General features: G+C 46.8%; 2 protein-coding genes across 3 annotated transcripts in view; one reads left to right on the top strand and one right to left on the bottom strand.

Moving 5' to 3' along the window:
* Positions 1-19,746, top strand: part of LOC142311173 (calcium-binding protein 2-like) — a 45,289-nt gene extending 25,543 nt beyond the window's left edge. Inside the window, exons 4-6 of the mRNA XM_075349356.1 lie at positions 974-1,083; positions 10,132-10,279; positions 19,586-19,746. Coding sequence (XP_075205471.1) covers positions 974-1,083; positions 10,132-10,279; positions 19,586-19,614 — 287 coding nt within the window. The 3' untranslated portion in view covers positions 19,615-19,746. The remainder of the gene's footprint in view (positions 1-973; positions 1,084-10,131; positions 10,280-19,585) is intronic.
* The window catches only part of TMEM134 (transmembrane protein 134), a 32,259-nt gene continuing 24,369 nt past the window's right edge, over positions 17,113-25,002 (bottom strand). The window contains exons 4-9 of one of the 2 annotated variants that reach the window (XM_075349357.1): positions 24,310-24,362; positions 22,547-22,636; positions 21,827-21,903; positions 21,702-21,746; positions 21,555-21,608; positions 17,114-20,087 (exon numbers count right to left, since the gene is read on the bottom strand). In XM_075349357.1, coding sequence (XP_075205472.1) covers positions 20,005-20,087; positions 21,555-21,608; positions 21,702-21,746; positions 21,827-21,903; positions 22,547-22,636; positions 24,310-24,362 — 402 coding nt within the window. In that variant the 3' untranslated portion in view covers positions 17,114-20,004. Of the gene's footprint in view, positions 20,088-21,554; positions 21,609-21,701; positions 21,747-21,826; positions 21,904-22,546; positions 22,637-24,309; positions 24,363-25,002 lie in introns of both variants that reach the window. The other variant, XM_075349358.1, reaches the window with a different exon arrangement.

The following is a 25,002-nucleotide window of genomic DNA, read 5'->3' as shown; positions in this document are numbered from 1 at the left end:
GCTGAGTTTTTGACCAAAGTTCGGCCACAAAAAGGCAGCATTTTGAACAACATAGTGTGAACAAGAAACCCAAATTCCCATAGACTTTGCTTGAATAGAAGAACACATCCATTTTGCCATTAAACAGCGCAGAAGAAAAAGCAGCAAAAAAGCAGGTAAAAAGCAACGTGCGCACATACCCTTAAGGCTGCGGTTATCCCAGTTGCTTGTGCACCTTTTTCTACCACACTTTTTCCTTACACTCAACCTTCCATTAATATTCTTTGATACAGCACTCTATGAACAACCAACTTCCTTAGCAATGACCTTTTGTGGCTTACCCTCCTTGTGGAGTGTGTCAATCACTGCCTTCTGGACATCTGTCAAGTCAGCAGTCTGTCCCATAATGGTGTGGCCTACTGAACCAGACAAATGAACCATGTTAAACGCTTAGGAAGCCTTTGCAGGTGTTTTGTGGTAATTATTCTAATTTTCTGAGATAATGACTTTTGGGTTTTCATTGGCTGTAAGCCACAATCATCAACAGTAACAGAAATAAACACTTGAAATATATCCCTCTGTGTGTAATGACTAATAACGGTAATGTTTCCCTTTTTGTATTGAGTTACTGAAAAAAATTAACTTTTTGATGATATTCTAATTTATTGACATGCACCTGTAGATTAGGATCGGCTTGTATGCATTACCTTGATTTTCATTTGTCTCTAGTTATGGTTTTGCACTGAACTCACGCCCTTGCGACTAGTCAATAGGCAAATTAGCATATAAGAAACAATCTTTAGAAAAACTTTTTCTAAGATCCCTTTATCTGTGCTAGTGTATACAGGGACGGTTAGGCAGAGATTAGTAATATGCACCCAGAACTGCTCGTGACTCTAGGTGCATATAGCCCCTGCCAGGTTCACTTTAACTCTTTGTATTGCATTTCCAACATGATGGCTACTTACTTTCTATAATTTTTCTTCACAATTAGTGGGTGGCCGTGTGGACTTTGAAGATTTTGTGGAATTGATTGGACCCAAGATGCTGGCAGAAACCGAAAATATGGTGGGAGTACGAGAACTGAAGATTGCATTTAGAGAAGTGAGAAAAAAATTATTTGCTTACAAAACGCTAATGGAAATGTTATGCATCAGGGAGGCGTCATTAGGTTCTTAAAGTATGCATCCGTAACCAGACTTTAATGCCTCTTCTGAGAGCAGCATGATGTAGATGGCCATGAATATCTCTTTCAGCTGTGACTCATGTCTGCAGAGTTGCCCAGATTTATGTTCCTCACCATACCGTCTTCCTCCTCACATTCTCAAAGTGGTGGTCCAGAGAACGAATCACCTATTCACAGAATAGGTAATAGCTTGTAGATCAGTAACGTTCCACTGTTGGGATCGGCTCAGATCATCAGAATGGACACTTCATTCCGTTAGCCTAATTTAGAATGTGGTGACATACCCAACTACCACTACATTAATTTTCTATGGAATTGCGTGAAAAAAAGGCGGAACACAGCACTCAGCAGACCCATAGTGTAGTGATGGGCAGCCCGGCTTTTTGGTGATCTGGCTCACTTCGCTCTGCTCACCAACGAGGGACGTCTCTTTGGAATCCTAAATGAATCCCCACTAAATACAGTGGTGTTCATAAGTCCTGCATAGGCATAAAGAAAACTATATATTTCATACTTCTGCATCTCTACAGTGAAACTGGTAGAACATATGTTTTTGTAATCCCTCATTGTATGCCATACTCATTTTTGAATGTCCCAAGTGTATAAATTGTTATGGTATGTGCATTTTTGATTTTTTTTTTTTTTTACAGCATAACCATACCTACACCAGTACAGTGTGTAGAATGGTGAACAAGTTTCTAAGTTCATTAACGTCCAATGGAAGTTTACATAGACTTAAAAAAATAATAAATCTTAAAAAGTAAAATTTATTTAATTCAGAGCCCTGATTCGGGCCTTTTGAGTGCATCTTTAGCTTGTAATACGTTATTGGCCGGCCTTTGCATCTCTGTGGCATTGAGTGCATAAGCTTCTGCAGATGTTCACGAGTGATGATGTGGTTCCAGGCCTGTATCAGAGCTTCAATCAACTCTCTCTTGGTCCTTGGCTGTTTTTTAGATATCTCTATTGATACCTTGTGCCACAAATTTTCAATTGGATTGAGGTCCGGGGACTGGGCAGGCCAGTTAATAGTAGCAACCTTGTTCTTTTTTTCCATTCCGTTACTGTCTTCGCTCTGTGACAAGGAGCATTATTATCCTGGAAGATATAATCCCCTGAAAACAGGTGTTGAGCAGAAGGCAGCATTTTCTTATTAAGGATGTCTATGTATTTTTTTGCATTAACCATACCTTCCACAATATGAAGCCTTACAACACCATTGGCTGCCATACAGCCCCAGACCATTACTTTCATCGGACGTTTCACAGAGAAGCTCAAACACTCGGGCTTGTACTCTTCATGTGGAAACCTTCTCACATAAGACTTGCCATCATTTCTTAAAATGCAAAAAGTGCTTCCATCACTAAAGAGCACTTTTTTCCGCTCCTCCTTCCTCCATTTTGAATATTTCAATGCCCACAGTTTTCGCCTTCGTCTGGCTGTCATCAATGGCTTCTTTCGGGCCTTGCATCTCTCAATCCTGCTTCCAAACATCTCTTCCTAACAGTTGATGTTGCTACCTCAATATTGCACTTTTCTTGCCATTCTCGCAGAAGCTGAGGAGAGGTGAGCTTTCCATTGGCAAGGGATGTTCTTATCAGTACTCTATCCTCCCTTTTAGTTGACTTTCTGGGCCGACCAGATCTGGGTTTGTCCTGGGTAATTCCAAGCTTCTTATGTTTCTGCAAAATTCTTACAACTGTCCTCTGATTACAGCTGACCTTCCTTGCGATCTGGGGGCCAGTATAACCCTCTTCATGTAACACCACAACTCGCACACGATCCTCCGCTGACAAAAATCTGAAGGCTCCCATCATAAAGCTCTACAGTATGATTCACTGGATAGACCTACAGACAGGGCCGTATTTACCATTAGGCACCCGTGGTCTGGTGCCTAGGGCGGCAGATTGTGAGGGGCGGCACCTTCTGGCAGCAAAAAAAAAAAAAAAATTTTTTTTTTTTTTTTTTTTTTACATTTTTTTTTGTGGCCGCCGAGCACAGGGAGCTGATTGACCCCGGAACTGCCGGCGCCTGCACTTCCGGGGTCACAGGCGCGCGCCAATCAGCTCCTTCCTCTGTGCTGCGTCCACTGCTGTGTGGACGTCACATGCAGAGCTCACAGCAGGACGCCGTGGAGGACGCCGTGATGGAAGCCGGTGTCAGAAGAGGATACTCACGTGAGCCAGGAAGATGGCGGCGGGCACTGGAGCAGGTAAGTGGATTCATAAGGAGCGTGGGAGTGTCTCTAATGCAGACCAGAGATCTGCGCATGCGGGGGGGGAGGCGGCAAAGGCAGATACTGGAGGGAGGCAGAGGCTGAGACTGGGGGGAGGCTGGAGGGAGGCAGAGGCAGAGACTGGGGGGAGGCTGGAGGTAGGCAGAGGCTGAGACTGGGGGGAGGCTGGAGGTAGGCAGAGGCTGAGACTGGAGGGAGGCAGTGGCTGAGACTGGGGGGAGGCTGGAGGGAGGCAGAGGCTGAGACTGGAGAGAGGCAGAGGCTGAGACTGTGGGGAGGCTGGAGGGAGGCAGAGGCTGAGACTGGGGGAGGCTGGAGGGAGGCAGAGGCAGAGACTGGGGGGGAGGCTGGAGGGAGGCAGAGACTGGGGGGAGGCTGGAGGGAGGCAGAGACTGGGGGGAGGCTGGAGGGAGGCAGAGGCTGAGACTGGGGGAGGCTGGAGAGAGGCAGAGGCTGAGACTGGGGGGAGGCTGGAGGGAGGCAGAGGCAGAGACTGGGGGGAGGCTGGAGGGAGGCAGAGGCTGAGACTGGGGGGAGACTGGAGGGAGGCAGAGACTGTGGGGAGGCTGGAGGGAGGCAGAGGCAGAGACTGGGGGGAGGCTGGAGGGAGGCAGAGGCAGAGACTGGGGGGAGGCTGGAGGGAGGCTGAGACTGGAGGGAGGCTGAGACTTGAGGGAGGCAGAGGCTGAGACTGGAGGGAGGCTGAGACTGGGGGGAGGCTGGAGGGAGACTGAGGCTGAGACTGGGGGGAGGCTGGAGGGAGGCTGAGGCTGAGACTGGAGGGAGGCTGAGGCTGAGACTGGGGGGAGGCTGAGGCTGAGACTTGAGGGAGGCTGAGGCTGAGACTGGAGGGAGGCTGGAGGGAGGCTGAGGCGGAGACTGGGGCAGGCTGAGGCTGGGGGGAGGCAAAGGCTGAGACTGGGGAAGAGAGGCTGATGCTGAGGGAAGATAGAGGCTGATGCTGGGGGAGAGAGGCTGATGCTGGGGGAGTGGGAGAGAGGGGCTAATGCTAGAGACAGAGGACAAGGGATGAGGGATAGTGCAATGACAAAATCGATTGGGTGGGGGGAGTGTAAGGACTCAGAATAAGAGGGGGCAGCATTGGGAGCTCATTGTGAAGAAGGGGCAGCATGTGTGGGATCAGTATGGAGTGGAGCAATGTAGGGGAGTCAATATCAAGAGTGGGGTAGTGTGTGTGTGGGGGGTCTCAGCATAAGCGTTAGTGTGGTGGTCTTAGCATGAGTGGGGCAACATGAAGGTCTCATTATGGAAAAGAGGAAGGCAGCATTAGGAGCTCATGGAGAGGGACAGCATGCATGGGACATTGTGAGAAGGGGGCAGCATGCATGGGACACTGAGGAGGGGGCAGCATGCATGAGACATTGTGAGGAGGGGGCAGCATGCATGGGACATTGTGAGAAGGGGGCAGCATGCATGGGACACTGAGGAGGGGGCAGCATGCATGAGACATTGTGAGGAGGGAGCAGCATGCATGGGACATTGTGAGGAAGGAGCAGCATGCATGGGACATTGTGAGGAGGGAGCATCAAGCATGAGACATTGTGCGGAGGGAGCAGCATGCATGGGACATTGTGAGGAGGGAGCAGCATGCATGGGACATTGTGAGGCGGGAGCAGCATACATGAGACATTGTGAGGAGGGGGCAGCATGCATGAGACATTGTGAGGAGGGAGCAGCATGCATGGGACATTGTGAGGAGGGGCAGCATGCATGGGACATTGTGAGGAGGGAGCATGCATGCATGGGACATTGTGAAGAGGGGGCAGCATGCATGGGACATTGTGAGGAGGGAGCAGCATACATGAGACATTGTGAGGAGGGGGCAGCATGCATGAGACATTGTGAGGAGGGAGCAGCATGCATGGGACATTGTGAGGAGGGGCAGCATGCATGGGACATTGTGAGGAGGGAGCATGCATGCATGGGACATTGTGAAGAGGGGGCAGCATGCATGGGACATTGTGAGGAGAGAGCAGCATGCATGGGACATTGTGAGGAGGGGGCAGCATGCATGGGACATTGTGAGGAGGGGGCAGCATGCATGGGACATTGTGAGGAGGGGGCAGCATGCATGGGACATTGTGAGGAGGGGGCAGCATGCATGGGACATTGTGAGGAGGGGGCAGCATGCAAGGGACATTGTGAGGAGGGGGCAGCATGCAAGGGACATTGTGAGGAGGGAGCAGCATGCATGGGACATTGTGAGGAGGGGGCAGCATGCATGGGACATTGTGAGGAGGGGGCAGCATGCAAGGGACATTGTGAGGAGGGGGCAGCATTCATGGGACATTGTGAGGAGGGGGCAGCAAGCATGGGACATTGTGAGGAGGGAGCAGCATGCATGGGACATTGTGACGAGGGAGCAGCATGCATGGGACATTGTGAGGAGGGGGCAGCATGCATGGGACATTGTGAGGAGGGGGCAGCATGCATGGGACATTGTGAGGAGGGGGCAGCATGCATGGGACATTGTGAGGAGGGGGCAGCATGCATGGGACATTGTCCTCACATCATGCTGCTCCCTCCTCACAATGTACAGATCATATTTCATAATCGAGGAAGGTGTGGTGGATATACAGTAGTTTATAAGGGAGGGCAGTGTGGTGTTTATTAGGGGCAGTGTCACAGTCACAGTATATAAGTGGGGACGGTGTGGTGGGAATATTTTATACTCATGCTATGTTTTGATGTGCCTGTGGTGATTCCCATTGGGGGGGGGGTTCGTTTCTTATTGATACTTTTTAAAGTGTGCTACAGAGTAGATCTGCCTTAAACAGATGTCGTGTGCGAAAACTCAGTTTTACGTTGTCACTAAGGGGCGCGACCACTTAAAGTGCCTAGGGCAGCACGAAGGCAAAATACAGCCCTGCCTACAGATAAAACAAACAAACTAAGCAGCAGATGTGATGCAATGTGATAGGCTGCCATATCCAGGTTATGATTGGTCAGAAGAACCTCATCTGTGATTGGCTAATTTTGGAGCTGAGCTGTACAATATTTAGTTGTACTTTCAATTCCAATATTGTTGCAATAATTTCAAGCAAAACTGCTTCAAAAGCTACAAATATTACAGGGCGAGAATGCAAAATTGTTTTCTGAAGAAAACCATATATAATATATGTCATAATAGCATCGAAGATATTCGACAGAAAACGTTTAAAACTTGAAAAATCAATTTATCCTATGCAGGACTTATGAACACCGCTGTATGTGTTTACCCCAGGTGAACATTAATTTAAGATGAAGTAATCGCAGCTGAAACCCTCCTACTTGAGTGGGTAGGGTCTGGTTTGGGTGGGCAGTGTTTCGACCGCCATACATCGTAATTTGATGCCCAGTGAGAGCCATTCAGAGAATTTAGTTATCACCCATCTTGTCAACAGGTAACAATTACTTAACTTCTCTTCACTGGACAACCTCTAAGACTACATTCAGACTTCCGTTGTTTTGCATCAGTCACAATCAGTCGCCATGAGGAATTCCGGTATCCTGCAAAATATTGTACAGGAATCCGTATTTTCCCCGTAGACTTATATTAACGACGGATGGCCTTGCGCTGCATCCACCGCGCGATGGATCAGTCGTGGAATGACTGACCGCTGGGTGGTATGAACGCACAATGTAACGTTTTTTGGAGCAGCACAAAAACGCACTGCGAAGGATTCCGTCGCAATCCATTTACCGCTATAATGGCTGTCTATGGCGCTGGATTCCGCCGTAATCCGTCACACAACGGAATCCAGTGCTGGATTCCATCATGCTCTACTGAGCATGCCCGGCATGTTTGGCACACCCATTGGGCTGTCCCAAACACAAACGGATCAGTCAAAAAGCGGACGCACAGCGGATGGAACTGATGCGAAGAATCAGTTTTTTCACAGGATTCCTTTGAACGGAATCCTGTTAAATAACACATCCGTTGCGTCAGTTGACATCTAAAAAACGACGGATCTGTTGTTGTGTCGCAACGACTGACCTGACGGATTTAAAACAACGGAAGTGTGAATGTAGCCTCACACAACTCCTCATCCAGATGTCCTAACACTGTTATCCTGCTTATATTAGTGCTCCCACACACAGTGAGGCAAAAGCATTACTGCCATACAGATAGTCCCCATACAATAATCAATGCAATATACAGTGCCCTCAGACATCATTTTGGCCAGAAAATACTGTACCTCACAGTAATAGTACCAAAGAGATTCCCAAAAATTATTGTGCCAAACTGATTGTGTCCATTGGAAAAAAAGGAGAAAAAAAATCCAATACATATCCCAATGTGACTTCCAATATCCCAAAATCATGAAACAGTAGATGCAGCCATATATCAAACGTGAGTACACCCCTCACATTTTTACAAACATTTTATTATATGTTTTCATGGGACAACATTGAAGATGTGACCCTTTGATACAATATAAAGCAGTCAGTGAGCAGCTTATAACAGTGTAAATTTGGTGTGTCCTCTAAATAACAGCACACAGCCATTAACGTCTAAACTGCTGGCAACAAAAGTGAGTACACCCGTACACTGATTTAAGAGCGGCTGGCAGCTCCAATGTTTCAAGGAGCGTGCCAGAGGCTAAAAATCAATGTATCTCTATGAGGGCGTTGCTCTGGCTCTCATAGACTTGCATTGAGACTTTGTGATGCAACCTCTGACTTTCGGCTAGTCAGAAGTTATGGGCACAAGATGGCGTTGCAGGACCAGAGCGGCACTGAAAAAAGGCGAAGACACAGGAGAGTGAGTACAAGTCAGGTGACATATTTAAAGCGCCACTCTAGCGTTGAAAATAACCCTCAAAATACAAAGTCCCTGGAGTGGTGCGTTAAGTAACATTTTATAAAACATTGAATATACTTTGTGCCCTTTTTGTTTCTGGATGTCAGTTTTACTGGCTTTGAGAGCTGAACAGCATATGTTTAAGAGAGGTGTGCCATTCATAGGAGTACCATTCTTTAAAACGGAATCTGTCACCAGGTTTTTGCTATGTAATATGATGGCAGCATTATGTAAGGGCAGAAAACTATTTCAGTACTGTGTCACTTACTGGGCTGCTTGCTACAGTTTTAATAAATATTAGTTTTTAACGTTCTCTGCATGCTGAGCTCTGTATAACCCTACCCACATCATGCATTGCCAGCTTTCTGGGTATACTGTGCATAGGCAAAAAGCTGTCAATCAGTGGTTGGGTGGAGCTTTGCAAAGCTCATGAACATAGAGGACTACATGAAAGCAGGTTTACTAGTGGTAATCTATTGATAATCTTCAGCTGAGAATGAGTAGGCGGATTCTCAAGGCCACTATACTCATTTAGGGTACCTTCACACTTAGCGATGCAGCAGCGATCCGACCAGCGATCTGACCTGGTCAGGATCGCTGCTGCATCGCTACATGGTCGCTGGTGAGCTGTCAAACAGGCAGATCTCACCAGCGACCAGTGAACAGCCCCCAGCCAGCAGCGACGTGCAAGCGACACTGCGCTTGCACGGAGCCGGCGTCTGGAAGCTGCGGAGACTGGTAACTAAAGGTAAACATCGGGTATGGTTACCCGATGTTTACATTAGTTACCAGCGCACACCGCTTAGCTGTGTGTGCAGGGAGCAGGGAGCCGCGCACACTGAGCGCTGGCTCCTTGCTCTCCTAGCTACAGTACACATCGGGTTAATTAACCCGATGTGTAATGCAGCTACATGTGCAGAGAGCCGGAGCCGGCAGCACAGGCAGCGTGAGAGCTGCAGAGGCTGGTAACTAAGGTAAATATCGGGTAACCACCTTGGTTACCCGATGTTTATCTTGGTTACAAGCTTACCTCAGCTGCCAGATGCCGGCTCCTGCTCCCTGCTCGCTTCATTTGTCGCTCTCTCGCTGTCACACACAGCGATCTGTGTGTCACAGTGGGAGAGTGCCTTTGAAGAAAACGAACCAGGGCTGTGTGTAACGAGCAGCGATCTCGCAGCAGGGGCCAGATCGCTGCTCAGTGTCACACACAGCGAGATCGCTAATGAGGTCACTGCTGCGTCACAAAAAGCGTGACTCAGCAGCGATCTCGGCAGTGAGCTCGCTGTGTGTGAAGCACCCCTAAGTGCACTGAGTCCGCAAATATTAGACAGTTCGAATCTAAATAGCTAAACCTTGTGTTCTCTGGATGATAAGCCGCCACCAGAGCTGGCTGTTGACAGCTTCCGGTGTTACCGCTTGAAATTGCTTTAAAGCGAAAAGCTCATGCTTATGTGGGAGTTGGGAATGATAGTGATCACGGGTTTCTGCTGTGGGACTGGGAATTACAGCACTGAATGTATGTATACCTATCAACACACCATTCTCAGCTTAGGGTAGGGGCAGAGGCAGTGGTTTTGTGACAAGAGATACTGTGTGCCATAGACACAACCAATATTGCATTTCACATCCTAATGCATCCATCTAAAAATAAAAATGTATTTAATTTGAATATACACATTGAAAAAGATTAGTTCTAAAAAAACTATCCAAAAACAAAACATAGCTGCATTCATGACATGGGAGATTTTGGCAGTGTCAGCATCAATCAAGTAAATGCTTCAATACCAGACACAGCCTTTGGACAATGTCTGTAGACAGACATGGTCTTCTAGTGTAATCCTCTGTTTCAGTTAATGGAATATCCACAGTGTTTGTTCCACCACCAGACACTGTTGACTTTGTTTTTCTCTCTTTTTTGTCTGTCAGTTTGATATGAATGGAGACGGCCATATTAGTGGTCTGGAGCTTCAAGATGCTGCTCAGAGTTTCTTAGGACAACCGCTGAATCCAAGTGAAGTGCAAGAAATTATTCATGATGTAGATCTGAATGGGGATGGAAGAGTTGACTTTGATGGTAAGGATGCAGTATCTGACAAGTCTTGTCTTTATTGTCAAAAGGAGACCTACCTATGTCAAACGGTTTAAAGTAATGGCGAGAAACACAGCTTGCTTAACCCCTTCAGCCCCCAGCCTATTTTGACCTTACTGACCTCGCCATTTTGCGCAATTCTGACCACTGTCCCTTTATGAGGTTATAACTCTGGAACGCTTCAACGGATCCTAGCGATTCTGACTTTTTTTGTGACATATTGTACTTCATGTCAGTGGTAAATTTAGGCCAATAATTTTTTGTGTTCATTTTTGAAAATTTCGGAAATTTGGCGAAAATTTTGAAAATTGTGCAATTTTCAAAATTTCCAATTTTATGCCCATAAATCTGAGAGATATGTCACACAAAATAGTTACTAAATAACATTTACCACATGTCTACTTTACACCAGCGCAATTTTCAAAACAATTTTTTTTTTTTGTTAGGAAGTTAGAAGGGGTCAAAGTTCATCAGCAATTTCTCATTTTTCCAACAAAATTTAACAAAAAACTTTTTTTTAGGGACCACATCACATTTGAAGCGACTGAGAGGCCTAGGTGACAGAAAATACCCAAAAGTGACCCCATTCTAAAAACTGTACCGCTCAGGCTACTCAAAACCACATCCAAGAAGTTTATTAACCCTTTAGATGCTTCACAAGAATCAAAGCAATGTGGAAGGAAAAAATGAAAAATTTACTTTTTTACACAAAAATGTTACTTTAGCCATAAAATTTAGCATTTTCACAAGGGTATCAGGAAAAATTACACCATAAAATTTATTGTGCAATTTCTCCTGAATACACAGATACCTCATATGTGGTGGAAATCACTTGTTTGGGTGCACGGCAGGGCTCGGAAGGCAAGGAGCGCCATTTGACTTTTCAAACGCAAAATTGTCTGGAATAGTTAGCGGATGCCATGTTGCGTTTGGAGACCCCCTGAGGTGCCTAAACAATGGAGCTCCCCCACATGTGACCCCATTTTGGAAACTAGACCCCTCATGGAATTGTTTTTAGATGCTTAGTGAGCCCTTTGAACCCCTGGGGGCTTCACAGGAGTTTATAACGTTGAGCCGTGAAAAAATATATATTTTTTTTTTACCACAAAATTGTTACTTCAACCAGGTAGCTTTTTATTCACAAGGGTATCAGGGAAAAATTACACCATAAAATTTATTGTGCAATTTCTCCTGAGTACATAGATACCTCATATGTGGTGGAAATCACTTGTTTGGGTGCACGGCAGGGCTCGGAAGGCAAGGAGCGCTATTTGACTTTTGGAGCTAATTTTCCATTCAAAAAGTCAAATGGCGCTCCTTCCCTTCGGAGCCCTGCTGTGCACCCAAACAGTGTTTTTGACCACATATGAGGTATCTGTGTACTCAGGAGAAATTGCCCAACAAATTTTAGGATCCATTTTATCCTGTTGCCCATGTGAAAATGAAAAAAATTAAGACTAAAAGAAAATTTGTGAAACAAAAAGTACTTTTTCATTTTTACGGATCAATTTGTGAAGCACCTGGAGATTCAAAGTACTCACTATGCATCTAGATAAGTTCCTTTGGAGGTCTAGTTTACGAAATGGGGTTACTTGTGGGGGGATCAGCAATGTTTAGGCACACAGGGGCTCTCCATACGCGACATGGTGTCCTGCTAACAATTTGAATGGGAAATTAGCTACAAATATTTACGGACAACATGTGGCGTATGGAGAGTATGTACTGTATGCCAGGTTGGTGTGTGTGTGTGTGTGTAGTGTAGTATACGTCAGGTTGGTGTGTGTGTGTAATGTAGTATACGTCAGGTTGGTGTGTGTGGCATTTACCACACACACACACACACACACATCAACATGACGTACACTACACCCCACACCACACCAAACTAACATACACTACATCACACACACCAACCTGACATAGTGTATTTTAGGTTGGTGTGTGGTGTATGTCAGAATGGTGTGTGGTGTATACTACACCACACATACCAACCTGACGTACACTACACACCACACACATACATCAACCTGACCTCCACTACACCACATACCAACCTGACATAGTGTATGTCAGGTTGGTATGTGGTGTAGTGTAGGTCAGGTTGATGTGTGTGTGGTGTAGTGTACATCAGGTTGGTATGTGTGGTGTAGTATACACCACACACCATTCTGACATACAACCCACACCAACCTAACATACACCAAGTCAGATTGGTGTGCAGTGTATGTCAGGTTGGTGTGCAGTGTGGTATAAGGTAGTGTACGTCTGGTTTGTGTGTCAGGTTGATATGTGTGGTGTTGTTTACAACACACACACACACACACACACACACACACACACACACACACACTACCTGATGTACACTATAACACACACACACCAACCTGACGTAGTGTATTTCAGGTTAGTTTGGTGTAATGTACGTCAGTTTGGTGTGTGTGGTTTACTGCACTAGCGCTAGGTTGGGGGTTACTCACACTTTATTGTATGTCTTCCTCCATGGCCTCTGACTCTTCTCCCGGCCTCCGGACGATTTCTTGTCCTGCGACGTCGAGTCTGTCACTGGAGGAGGAAGAGTGGGAGATATAGAGAAAAGGGGGGTCCTCTCCCTCAATATCAGCTTGGGAAGCATGTGCCTCCTCAGCTGAGTACACCCTTTGTAACTGGGACGAGCGGGACATTTTGTGTGCTGTGTGCATGTGTAAAAAATCCCCTAAACTTTATTATAGTGTGCGTGTGTGTATGTGCGAGTGTTTGGCAAAACTTTCTACTGCAGGAGGGGGCTGTCAGGCGCGGTGAGCTGTCTGGCGTGGGGAGCTGTCAGGCGCGGGGCTGAGCGGCAGGAGCCAGTAGCAGCGGGGGGGGATCCCTAGGGCAAGGGGGTGAGATCCCTGGGGCAGGGGGGCGATCACAGAGCCGGAGCAGGGGGGCGATCACAGAGCTGGAGGGCGATCACAGAGCTGGAGCAGGGGGGCGATCACAGAGCTGGAGCACGGGGGGGCGATCACAGAGCTGGGGCGGGAGGAGCTAATTACTGGCAGCAGCAGCAGGGGTCATCACAGTAATCAGCACGCTGGCAGCAGGATGTCAGAAGCAGAGCTGTGAGGGATCACAGGGCAGGGGGGAGCAGAGGACGGGGTGGGGGGTGTAATCGGACGATGGGGGGGGCGAAGGTCGGGGGGTGTAATCGGACGATAGGGGGGGGATCAAAGATCGGGGTGGGAGTGGGGGGAGGTGGAATTGGACGGCAGGGGGAGCGGAGGACAGCAGAAGGGAGCATATCTTACCTGGCAGCGCAGTGATCGGTTGCGTCAGATCCTGGCAGCGCGTTGATCGCGATGGCAACAGGGGACCTCAGTCTTCACCCTCCACGGTCAGGATGAAGCTGAAGGGGGAGGGCACCCACTGATCACATCGCTCCTCCACATCTGATTGGAGGGATAGCGTTACATGGGCGCTAGCTTCAATCAGATGGGGGGGCGCATTACACGGAGCTCTCCCTGCTCCAGCCAATGGCAGATGATATTGCATCATCAGCCATGGCTGGATTGTAGTATTTCACAAAGTTTCATTGGTGAAATATTACAATCGTTCTGATTGAATGTGAAAGTTAAAGTGACACTTTCAACAGCCAATCAGAGCGATCTTAGCCACGGGGGTCAAAGAAACCCCCCCTGGGCTCAACTGCAAGTCCTTATGTACCTGCAGCGCTGGTGACATTTCAGTAAACCCGGTCACCAGCGCTGCAGAAACGGAAACCCGCCATGACGCATACGGTGCGTCAAAGGTCAGGAAGGCACAAACTTTCATGACGCATATGGTGCGTCAAGGGTTGGGAAGGGGTTAAGATACCAGACACATGTTTAGGGTCCCATCTCAGTCACTGGCATGGGATGTGATCTTGACTATCATTACTGTAAGCATTTACTGCTACTGAATGAAATGATCACTAAAGCATAAGGCCCAAATGATGCACCACTGAGACTTTAAACGGATTTATGCACTACTCTGAAAACCCCTCTTCAATCACAATGTTTTCGCCATTAAAATAAGACTTCTACTTGCCTCTGATGCCAAACCCAGTGGTGTTAATGCTGCAGCTCCCAGGGATCACGTGACATTATGTTGTGTGATGCCTGTGGCCAATCAGAGCTGGCTTCACTGTCCCCTCCTTCAGATGTAATTGTCATGCCGAGTGAGAGCAGCCACAGCTAATTTCAGATAAGCTCCAGATATGTTGATTTCTCCAAAGGAGGAGAAAGTGTGAAAAGTGCCGATTGGCTGCAGGCATTATGTGACAAAGTTGTCATGTGATCCCCAGGTGTAGCAGTGTAACCACCACTAGAACGGCACCAGCACCGGATGAGAGTATAAGGCCGGGGCCACACGGGGCACAAGCACAAGTGCGATCTTCGCATGACACTCTGCTACCGCTGGCAGCACAGCAGGAGCCGAGTGTCATGCGAGTGTCCCTGCGACTGAGGTCCGACTGTGCGAGCGGACCTCAGCTGCCGGGGGCAAGCAGGCGCTGCGGAGGGGAGGGAGGGATTTATCTCCCTCTCCTCTGTAGCCGACTGTTGCCATTCTCGCTCTGTATGCGCGGTACACTGGTGTACCGCGAGTGCAGTGCGATTTTTCTCTCGCCCCATTCACTTGAATAGGTGCGAGAGAAAGAGTCTCGCATTACAAGAGCAGCATGCTGCGATTCTTTCCTCGTTCCAATTAGGGCTGAGAAATAATCACTCATGTGTGCTGACACGCAGGCTAGAATAGGTCCGAGTGGAATGCGATGTTTTATTACCACTCCACTCGCACCGTTTTTCTCGCCGTGTGGCTTAGGCGTTATTATTCTACTGGGGGAAAAAAAAAACCATTGTGATTGAGAAGGGGTTGTTTGAGTAGTGGACAACACCTTTAATTTACTACTTACAGTACATCAATGTGTATTCAAAACCGTATTATTGGTATATTGTCCTGCTGTGCCCCAGTCTCAAATCGTTTGCAGCCTCTAAAAGGTTTTCCTCCACGATTGCCTTGTATTTAACTCCATCCATCTTCCCATCAGCTCTGACCAGTTTCCCTGTCCCTACAGAAGAAAAGCCTCCCCACAGCATGATGCTGCCACCACCATGTATGATGGTGTTTTCAGGATGATGTGCAGTGTTTGTTGTCCACCACACACTGCGTGTTGCTTTTATCCCAAAAGGTTCTACTTTGGTCTCATCTGACTAGAGCACCTTCATTTCATGATGGCTGTAACCCCTACATGGCTTTTTGCAAACTGCAACTGGGACTTCTTATGCGTTCCTTTAAATAAAAAAAAATATATATGTCTTTCTTCTTTCTACTTTCCAATACTATGCATCACTTATTTACGAGTACTTATCAAATATTTGAAGGGAATCTTGTCATGTCCCCAAATGAGTAAGGACTTTATCAGAACAGGATGAATGTTCACACCAAGGGTCCCGTCACACATAGTGACGTTCCAGCAATCCCACCAGCTATCTGACCTGGCAGGGATCGCTGGAGCGTCGCTACATGGTCGCTGGTGAGCTGTCAATCAGGCAGATCTCCACAGTGATCAGAGACCAGCCACCAGTGACCCGTATAACGCAGCTGTGCTCGGTAGCCAGGGTACACATGGGGTAACTATGCAAAGTGCTTTGCATAGTTACCCCATGTGTACCCTGGCTACGTGTGTAGGGAGCCGACGTTTGGCAGCCTGTAACGGGCATACGCTCGTAACCATGGTACACATCGGGTAACTAAGCAAAGCGCTTTGCATAGTTACCCGATGTGTACCATGGTTACCAGCGTACCGCCGCTTACAGGCTGCAAGACGCCGGCTCCCTGCACATTCAGATTGTTGGTCTCCCGCCGTCAAACACGCAGATACGTGCTGCACAGCGGGAGACCAACGAGCTAAAAATGGTCCTGATCGCTTTGTAACGATCAGAGACCTCGCAGCAGGGGCCCGCTCGCTACTGCTTGTCACACACAGCAATATTGCTGGCGAGGTCGCTGATACGTCACAAAACCTGTGACGTTTCAGCGATCTCACTGTGTGTGACGGGGGCTTAAGTCCAGACGCTCATGCATCATAGCAGGGCTAATCATTTAAATTCACCTGATTGTTTTCCCCTCAATCTCCACCCTCCCCTCTTTTTAACTGACAGCTTCATAGAGCCAGAGAAGGGAGGAGATAGAAAACCAGCAGGTGGGAAGGTGTATTTAAATGATTAGCCCTGCCATGATGCATTAGCGCCTGTACTTGGTGTGAACAGTCATCCTGTGCTGAGAGAATCCCTTTAACTTGCAGAAATGTGGTTATTCAGCAGATTAAGAGCATTCCCATGCTGTACGGCCACTTAGCGAAAGCCTGGCTACCAGGATAAAATGGCCTGTATTTCTCTCGGGAGCCGCAGTCATTTAGTCATATGTGCGTGCTGATGTGGCTGTAAGCATGCCCTGGCACTATGACAGCTCACTCTGCACAGATGTGTTGCACTGTGAACTGTCAAAGTATCAGAGCTTACATTTCAAGGTGTATTTTATGGATTTGTTAAATATTTTGTGAGAAAAATTTCTTAAAAAGGTGTCAAAAGTCATTTGTTTTAGTTAATTGTTCCATTAATGGCAAGACTACTGTATTCTGTTTTGGCCATATTTGGCTGCCAAATATACCAGAGCCCCAATTAACCCTATTTTCATCTAAAAAGTCCATTAGGAATGGCTGGGATGTAATCTCTTAGAGGAAAGCAATTTACTAACTTATCACACCAATACATTGATGACCTGTGGAAGATAACAGTATATATTGATACAGATACACGAATCTCATTTTGTTTTCTTTATTAAAAATATTTAAAGTCTGACACTTCCTAATCAGGATTCATTGCTCCCGCGATCCATGCAGGTACAGTAGTATAGGGGACATGTAGGCACCTACAGTGCAGTCTCCAGACCAAGGCACACTAGAATGGCTAAATTCAGCAGATTTTACTAAATGTACTCGTTTCCATGCCTTTATAGGATCTAGGGGGTTGTTTAGGATTAGAGAAAAAAAAAATCTTGCATATTCCCCCTCCTAAAATTAAAAAGTGCCATTCCTGTCCATGGGTTGTGTCTGGTATCGCAGCTTACCCCCATTTAAGTGACACCGCTATAGACAGGAATGGAGAGGTTCATCAGGGCAACAAAATAGCCATTCTATTTTTCTCATCCTGTACAGCCCTTTTATGTTGTCATGTTTAAAATGGTATCTAATCTGTGGGCAGGATGGTATAGAGCAGGAGGACTTAATCAGATTTACGCTGTGTGCCCATGGTGCGTTTTTAACGCGTTTTTTCTTGCAGATTTTAATCAATAAGGCTATGTGCACACGTTGCGTAATTACATGGAGTTACGCTGCGCTTTGTAGCGCAGCGCAACTGCATGCGTCCTGCGTCCCCTGCACAGTCTATGGAGATTGTGCAGGGGCCGTGCGCACGTGGCGTCTTAGAGCGCAGCGCTTCGGCTGCTGCCCGAAGCGCTGCGTTCTAGAAGTGACATGTCACTTCTTCCGTGCGCTTTGCCGGCAGCCCCTGCTCTGTCTATGGCAGGAGCTGCAGGCAGAGCGCATGGAATCGGCTTTTTTTTTTCTCTACGGACATTTTCTGCAGCGATTTGAAGCGCACATGTGCTCTTCAGATCGCTGCAGAAAATTCTGCAGTGACTGTACGCAACGTGCGCGCATAGCCTAAAAGCAAGGAAAAACACATCTCAGGAAAGTCTATGAGAATCCTGAATTGCTATGCACATGGTGCAGATTTTTTCCTCGATCACTGCAGTGCATTATATCTGTCAGTCCTGCACTGACACTTAGGGGCACTTTACACGCTGCGACATCGCAGGCCGATGCTGCGATGCCGAGCGTGATAGTGCCCGCCCCCGTCGCAGCAGCGATATCCTTGTGATAGCTGCCGTAGCGAACATTATCGCTACGGCAGCTTTACATGGACTCACCTGTCCTGCGACCGTCGCTCTGGCCGGCGACCCGCCTCCTTGTTAAGGGGGCGGGTCGTGCGGCGTCACTGCGACGTTACACAGCAGGCGGCCAATCGGAGCGGAGATGAGTGGGATGTAAACATCCCGCCCATCTCCTTCCTTCCGCATATCCTACGGAAGCCGCAGTGACGCCGGTAGGAGATGTTCCTCGCTCCTGCGGCTTCACACACAGCGATGTGTGCTGCCGCAGGAGCGAGGAACAACATCGGACTGTCGCGTCAGCGTAATTATGGATTACGCCGACGCTGCAGCGATGATACGATTACGACGCTTTTGCGCTCATTAATCTGATCATCGAGCCTTTACACACTACGATGTCGCATGCGATGCCGGAAGTGCGTCACTTTTAATTTGACCCCACCGACATCGCAGCTGCGATGTCGTAATGTGCAAAGTACCCCTTAGTCTCACACACCATGTACCCGGCGTGGTCTGTGATGCGATCCGTAGCTCAGTAACCCGGGGTCATCATGGTGATGACCTAGGGTGTCACGGCAGCGATAGGGTCCCTGTGATTGCATTATAGGGACCTGATCGCCAGGAAGAGGTAAACTATTCCTCTCCTTGCCTCCTGAATGCTGCAATCACGATTGATCGTAGCATTTAGGGGATTCAACTGCCCGAAGTGGCGCAGGCACTGCTCCTGGCAGTGAGAGTCAGGGCCCTGCTGTAACGTCAGCCGGAGACCCGGCAGCAATCGTGGGGGTACAGCGCAGGAACCCCCACGATCTCCATGACATAAAAAAAAAAAAATGCATTTTTTCTGCTATGTTTTTAATGCTACAACATGCAGTTTTGTGTGCAGAAAATCTGCTATGTGCGCACATAGTCTTAAATACATTTTTTGCAGGAACAGTTTCAGTAAAACTTGCATTTTATTCATTGAAATCCCAGTGTTTGTATGAATGAGTCCAGTGGGTGGGTGGTCCTAATAGTGACTACCAGTCTTCTCTGTATAACTGAGCAGGCAGATTGCTGTCAATCACTTGTAGAACCACCCACTGGACTCATTCATACAAAACTCCCGGGATTTCAGTATATAAAATGAGTGATACGGAATCCTTTTCAACAAGCCTATAAATCATCGTTCCGCTCAGCTTCTCCTCTATACCACACTGTCCACAGATCAGATCGCGTGGACACCATGACCGGTTCCCCTTAAGGCTACAGAAAGCTGTGAACGCCCTGAATAATGCTAAACTCCTCCAATACTGATGACACTTACTCTTTCCTGTTTTTCAGAGTTTGTCATGATGCTGTCATCGAGATAAGTTATGACGCTTATACGAGAAGTGAAAAGCTCTGGACAGTCATCCTTCTGCAGCGACACTACTATTAAAGTGCATACAATTTTTGTAGTAAAATCTTTCCATGTCTTTATAAATCCAATAAACACTTACAAAACAATGTAAAAAATATGCATTTCATTAAATAAAAAATAAAAAAAGCAGAAATCGCCACCTGTGTCACAGAAATATTGGCTTCAGAGGTTAAAGATACCCTCAATCCTTCCATGGTGGCAAGATATTGAAAGAGGCAGCACCCACAGGCTTGGGCACTGCCCTCTAGTGGTCCATTCCTGGTGCCCTAAGAGTTTTTAGTGGTTTCCATAGTGTTTTTTTTTCATTCAGTGTATTGAAGGTCATAAGTATTTGGTTGAATCACTTGTCAAAATATGGGAGGTAGAAAAACTGGAAACCGTGACGGCCCCTCACAGCACAATATATAAATATTACATGGTATACTGCAAAGAAAGAGAGAAACAGGTCACATCAACAGCGTATAGTTCTGTTACATTAGAATAGATTATATATGTGACTAAAAGAGTCCAGAACCTCTATTATTCCCTGCCAATCAGCTGTTCTCCGGAGCTGCACAGCACAGCTCCATCAACTGCAGATCCATCCCATTCGAAGAAGGGAGGATATGCCGCACTCTGCTGCAGCCACTACACAGGTGATGGAACTGTGCTGTTCTGCCCCATAACTGATCACATCCGGCCACTGCCAGCATTGGAGGTGACAAGCGTCACTTCCCCACCAATCTGATGCTAATGGTCTAACCTAAGACTAGACCATCAATATAGGAGTACAGGAAAACATGAAACTCCCAATTCCAGCATGTGATATACTCCAGAGCTGCACTCATTCTATCGATGAAGTCAATGCATTAGCATGGACTGATTAAGAATTACAGCTTCTGATATGCTTACTATTGTTGGAAGAGTCACTGGGTACATACATACCGGATTTTTCGTTTTAAAAGACGCACCAGATTATAAGACACACCCCAAATTTAGAGATAAAAAAAATAATAAAAAAATGGGGTCCATCTTATACTCCGGTGTTGTCTTACCAGAGGGGGGCAGCAGTGGTGGTGAAGTGGGTCACAGGAGGCAGAGGTTGTGCTGGAAGCGGCGGTCAGTGGTAGCAGCAGCTGGTCAGTAGTGACAGCTGTGGTGACGGCTCAGTGGTGGCAGTGGCGGCAATGGCTCAGTGGTGGAGCAGGCCGGTGCGGTGTGCCCCAGTGTGTCCGCGGTCCCGGTTCAAGTGATGGCGCCCGGAGCGGCGCATGCACAGATAGAGCTTTCTTCCAAGGGCTCCATCTGCGCACGCGCTGACACCCAGCGCCATCATTTGAAACTGGGACTGCGGACACACTGGGACACCCGCTGCACAGCCAAAGCAGTCCGTACAGCCGCACGCACAGGGTGGCAACCAGCAGGATGCCCGCCCACCCGCACAGAGAAGCAGCTGGCCGCTGGGGCAGCCGACACGCAGCCACAGGCACCCGGTCGCCCGCACACACAGCCCCACTGGTAGGCTACATTCGGATTTTAAGACGCACCTCTCATTTTCCTCCCAAATCTTTAGGAAAAAAAGTGCGTCTTGTAATCTGAAAAATATGGTAACTTATATTATACTAATCCTGAATACATACTGTATTATATTCCAGAGCTGCAATCTCCCAGAATTCTCTGAAATTTTGGTGCTTGCACCCAGTGTTTTCTGGTATGTGTCAGTCTCTCCAACATAAGGTTACTGAACGGGTACTTGGTGTGAACTAACTGTCCACATACATTTTAGGGGCTCAGCTGAGTTACTGCAAACATTTACCAAGCTTGTTGACAGAAACATCTACAACAACCAGCAACTTTGTGAATGCAGCTCTTGAGCTCTAAAAGGGAAGAATAAAGAGCATAATGCCTCACCTCCTGGAATTAACAGTAGTAAACCAGGCACAAAGAAGATGGCACTGGACACGGCTGTGGAAATAAGGGGAACACTGGATTAGTCATTGTTCACATACTAACAGTACTTTTGGTGCTGGAGACACTGCAGTAAAGCGTGCTGCATACCTGGTGACGGGCTGACTTGTAGACCCACACCGACAAACACAAACACTGGACAGAAAAAAATATAGCGTTAGCAGCTCAGCCATAAATATCAGGAATACCAAAGCCATACAAATGACAAGACTCACCCAAACCTAGGAGAAGTAGCAGAAAAGACGACAGAACAACCTTCTTATTCTTCTGTACAAGAGGATGTCTGGTCCAGCTGAAAAATCAATTGGAACGGGAGTTTCGTTATAAGGTCAATCCTTTTTCATTGAAAGGGTTACTCAATATTGGGCAATAATCGTCAACTAAGCTGTGTCAACATAAGGAAATGAGACGAAGACGTTCTACTGTGGCTAATGGATAAGGGTCCTCAACTGAGAACTTCTTGATCCCAAGAGCCATGTGAATAGAGTGGTGGTTGATCATGCTCACCTGGCTCCATTCGTTCTTACGGGAATACCTAAGACCAGCTGAGCACACGTCTCGGCTATCTCCGGCGGTCCCATTGAGGATCCAAGGAGTGACAGTGCGCAAGATTGACCACCGCTCCATTCACACAGAATTCTTCAGAGATAAAAGTCTGTGGGATGCCAGCGGTTGTGAAGTTATCTATTATAGCAAGGATATGGTATAACTTCCAAACCTGAGAATACCCTTTTACACAGAATAACATTTGGTAATCTATTGAGGAGGTAAGTAGAGTAAATATGAGTACTGTAGGGTGGACATTCCAGCTGTGAATTGGTACAGGGTGGATTAGAATCCACTATTAACCCTTGAAATTAAAGGCCTTACATGGAAGGCCAGTCTTGTTAGTGGTTTACAAAAAAGGTTCTACAAAAACAAGGTCCAGCACTTACCCGAAGCATTCATGTGTGGATAATTGGGTGCTGTTGCTAATAGTACTGAAGGAACACTGAGAGCTGCGAGAGGACAGTGTCGGAAGACCTCTGCATGGAGAAAAGGGAAGTGTGAATTTACATTCAATGACCAGCTTCCCTTCATAGTAACCAGGACACACTCTAAATAAGGGTGATCACGGGGGATTTCTGCTGTGGACCTCACAGAGGTGCAGATGTCTATGTGGTAATAGTACAGACTTCCCACACTTTTCACTGTAAGGCTGGGGCCACATGGGGATTACTGTGATCCCCTCACATGACACTCGGCTCACTCTGACAGCACAGCAGGAGCCGAGTGTCATGAGAGTGTCCCTGCGACTGAGGTTTGTTCGTGCGAGCGGACCTCAACTGCAGGGGGCGGGCCGGCTCTGCGGAGGGGCGGGAGGGATTTATCTCCCTCTCTCCTCCGTAGCCGGCTATTGCCATTCTCGCCCTGCACTTGCAGGTACACCGGTGTACCGAGAGTGTAGTGTGATTTTTCTCTCGCCCCATAGACTTCAATGGGTGCGAGAGAAACAAGGATCGCATTGTACCCGCAGCATGCTGCGACTGTTTTCTCGGTCCGATTAGGGCTGAAAAAATAATCGTTCATGTGTGCTGACACACAGGCTAATATTGGTCCGAGTGGAATGCGATGTTTTATCGCACTCCACTCACTCCGATTTTTAAGTCGTGTGACTTAAGCCTAAAAGGTGAAATCAGTCATAGCACGCGCAGCATAAACTGTAATGCTGTGACCATCAGACCCACAGTCCAGGTCAATTTACGCTGTGGATGTTCTGCACGGTGCATGAAGGAGTCTTCTTCACAACAGGATTTTTCATCAGATTAATCTAGAAGGAATATCAGCTGTGTACATGTTTAATATGCAAGAATCCTGTTCTTGGGCTTTTCCATAGGAATTATTCATAATGAATTTGTGCTTGTGCCATCCACCTCAGTGGCGTCACCACCACAGCCAAAATATAGACACCTGAGCAGCGGCAGACAGGCAGTGATGAACCCACCTGCTTGCTTTTCTACTTTAAAGTGTTTGGAGACTACTTTCTGAGAAATGGAAAATCCCTTTAAGGCCTTATTACACGGGGTGATGCAGTGATGCAGACTGTGGAGGGAGCATATCTTTAGGGCCTGCCTAAATAATGCTAACAGGCCACAAAGAAGCGTTTTGGACGTTCGTCTAGTCCCTGTTCACCTGATTATTGGCTAGTGTAACAGTGGCCTTAACTCAGAATGCCTTAATGCAGTCTACCAAACCAAACAGCCTTTTTAGGCCAATTTTGGTCTTAACCTCTCCTGACATATCACGTACATTACAAAAATAGTATTGCCGATTCCTGTAAAAGCTGGATCTTTTTTTAAAAATAAAATTTATCCCGTATAATAAAAATAAAAAAAGAGCCAGAATTCTGTTTGAATGGTGTTTTTTCATTTATCTCCCACACATAAATAGTATAAAATGCGATCAAACCAACTGTGTCCAAAAAATGATAATATAGAAATATTCACCCTGCTAAAAACAAGCAATTTTCTAAAAGTATTCCGGCTGTAAGGTGATCTTGTCCATGAGGTGTGAACGCAGCCTTAGTGGTTACTCACAGCCACACGCCTAGTCTCAGTCAGTGAGAACATACACGTAGACCATCCCCGGGGAACTACATGATGCTTTGGAGGTTACACATTCAATCAGTATCAGCACACATGTAGTAATGGTTTCATACCTTTCCATACCCTTAATTTTCACATGCTCAGTTTCTTCGTCATTCTCTAAGTTCTAGGAAGAAAAAGGTCAGCCTAGTTAAAGCGTAAAAGAATGTATGAAATGTAAGAGAATATGATAGTGACGAAGGGAAGGACTGTACAACAGATCGCTACAGCAAGGATCGTTAAAGGGTCGATACTGACTTGTAGGATTGCTACTTCCAATAGGTAGCATTAGAGTTCATGTTCTCCTCCCGGAAGAGGACATATGCAGATTTCATTTCCCAGAGGAGCATCACATGGCTCATAAGCCTCCTTACAAAGGCTTACAAGGCATGTCACTCTCCACAATGAGAAACGTTGCCCTTAGATTTAATTCGCAAAACATTGTTTAAAGTGAAGCTGTCACCAGTTTTTCGGCCTGTAAGCTGCGGCCACCACCACCAGTGGGCTCTTATACAGTCATATGAAAAAGTTTGGGCACCCCTTTTAATGTTAACCTTTTTTCTTTATAACAATTTGGGTTTTTGCAACAGCTATTTCAGTTTCATATATCTAATAACTGATGGACTGAGTAATATTTCTGGATTTGAAATGAAGTTTATTGTACTAACAGAAAATGTGCAATCCGCATTTAAACATAATTTGACCGGTGCAAAAGTATGATCACCCTTATCAATTTCTTGATTTGAACACTCCTAACTACTTTTTAC

This window comes from Anomaloglossus baeobatrachus, chromosome 5 (genome assembly GCF_048569485.1).
Source record: "Anomaloglossus baeobatrachus isolate aAnoBae1 chromosome 5, aAnoBae1.hap1, whole genome shotgun sequence".
Taxonomy (NCBI): domain Eukaryota; kingdom Metazoa; phylum Chordata; class Amphibia; order Anura; family Aromobatidae; genus Anomaloglossus; species Anomaloglossus baeobatrachus.
Note: the sequence above shows the minus strand (reverse complement) of the source record. Positions and strands in the feature narration are given on the sequence as shown.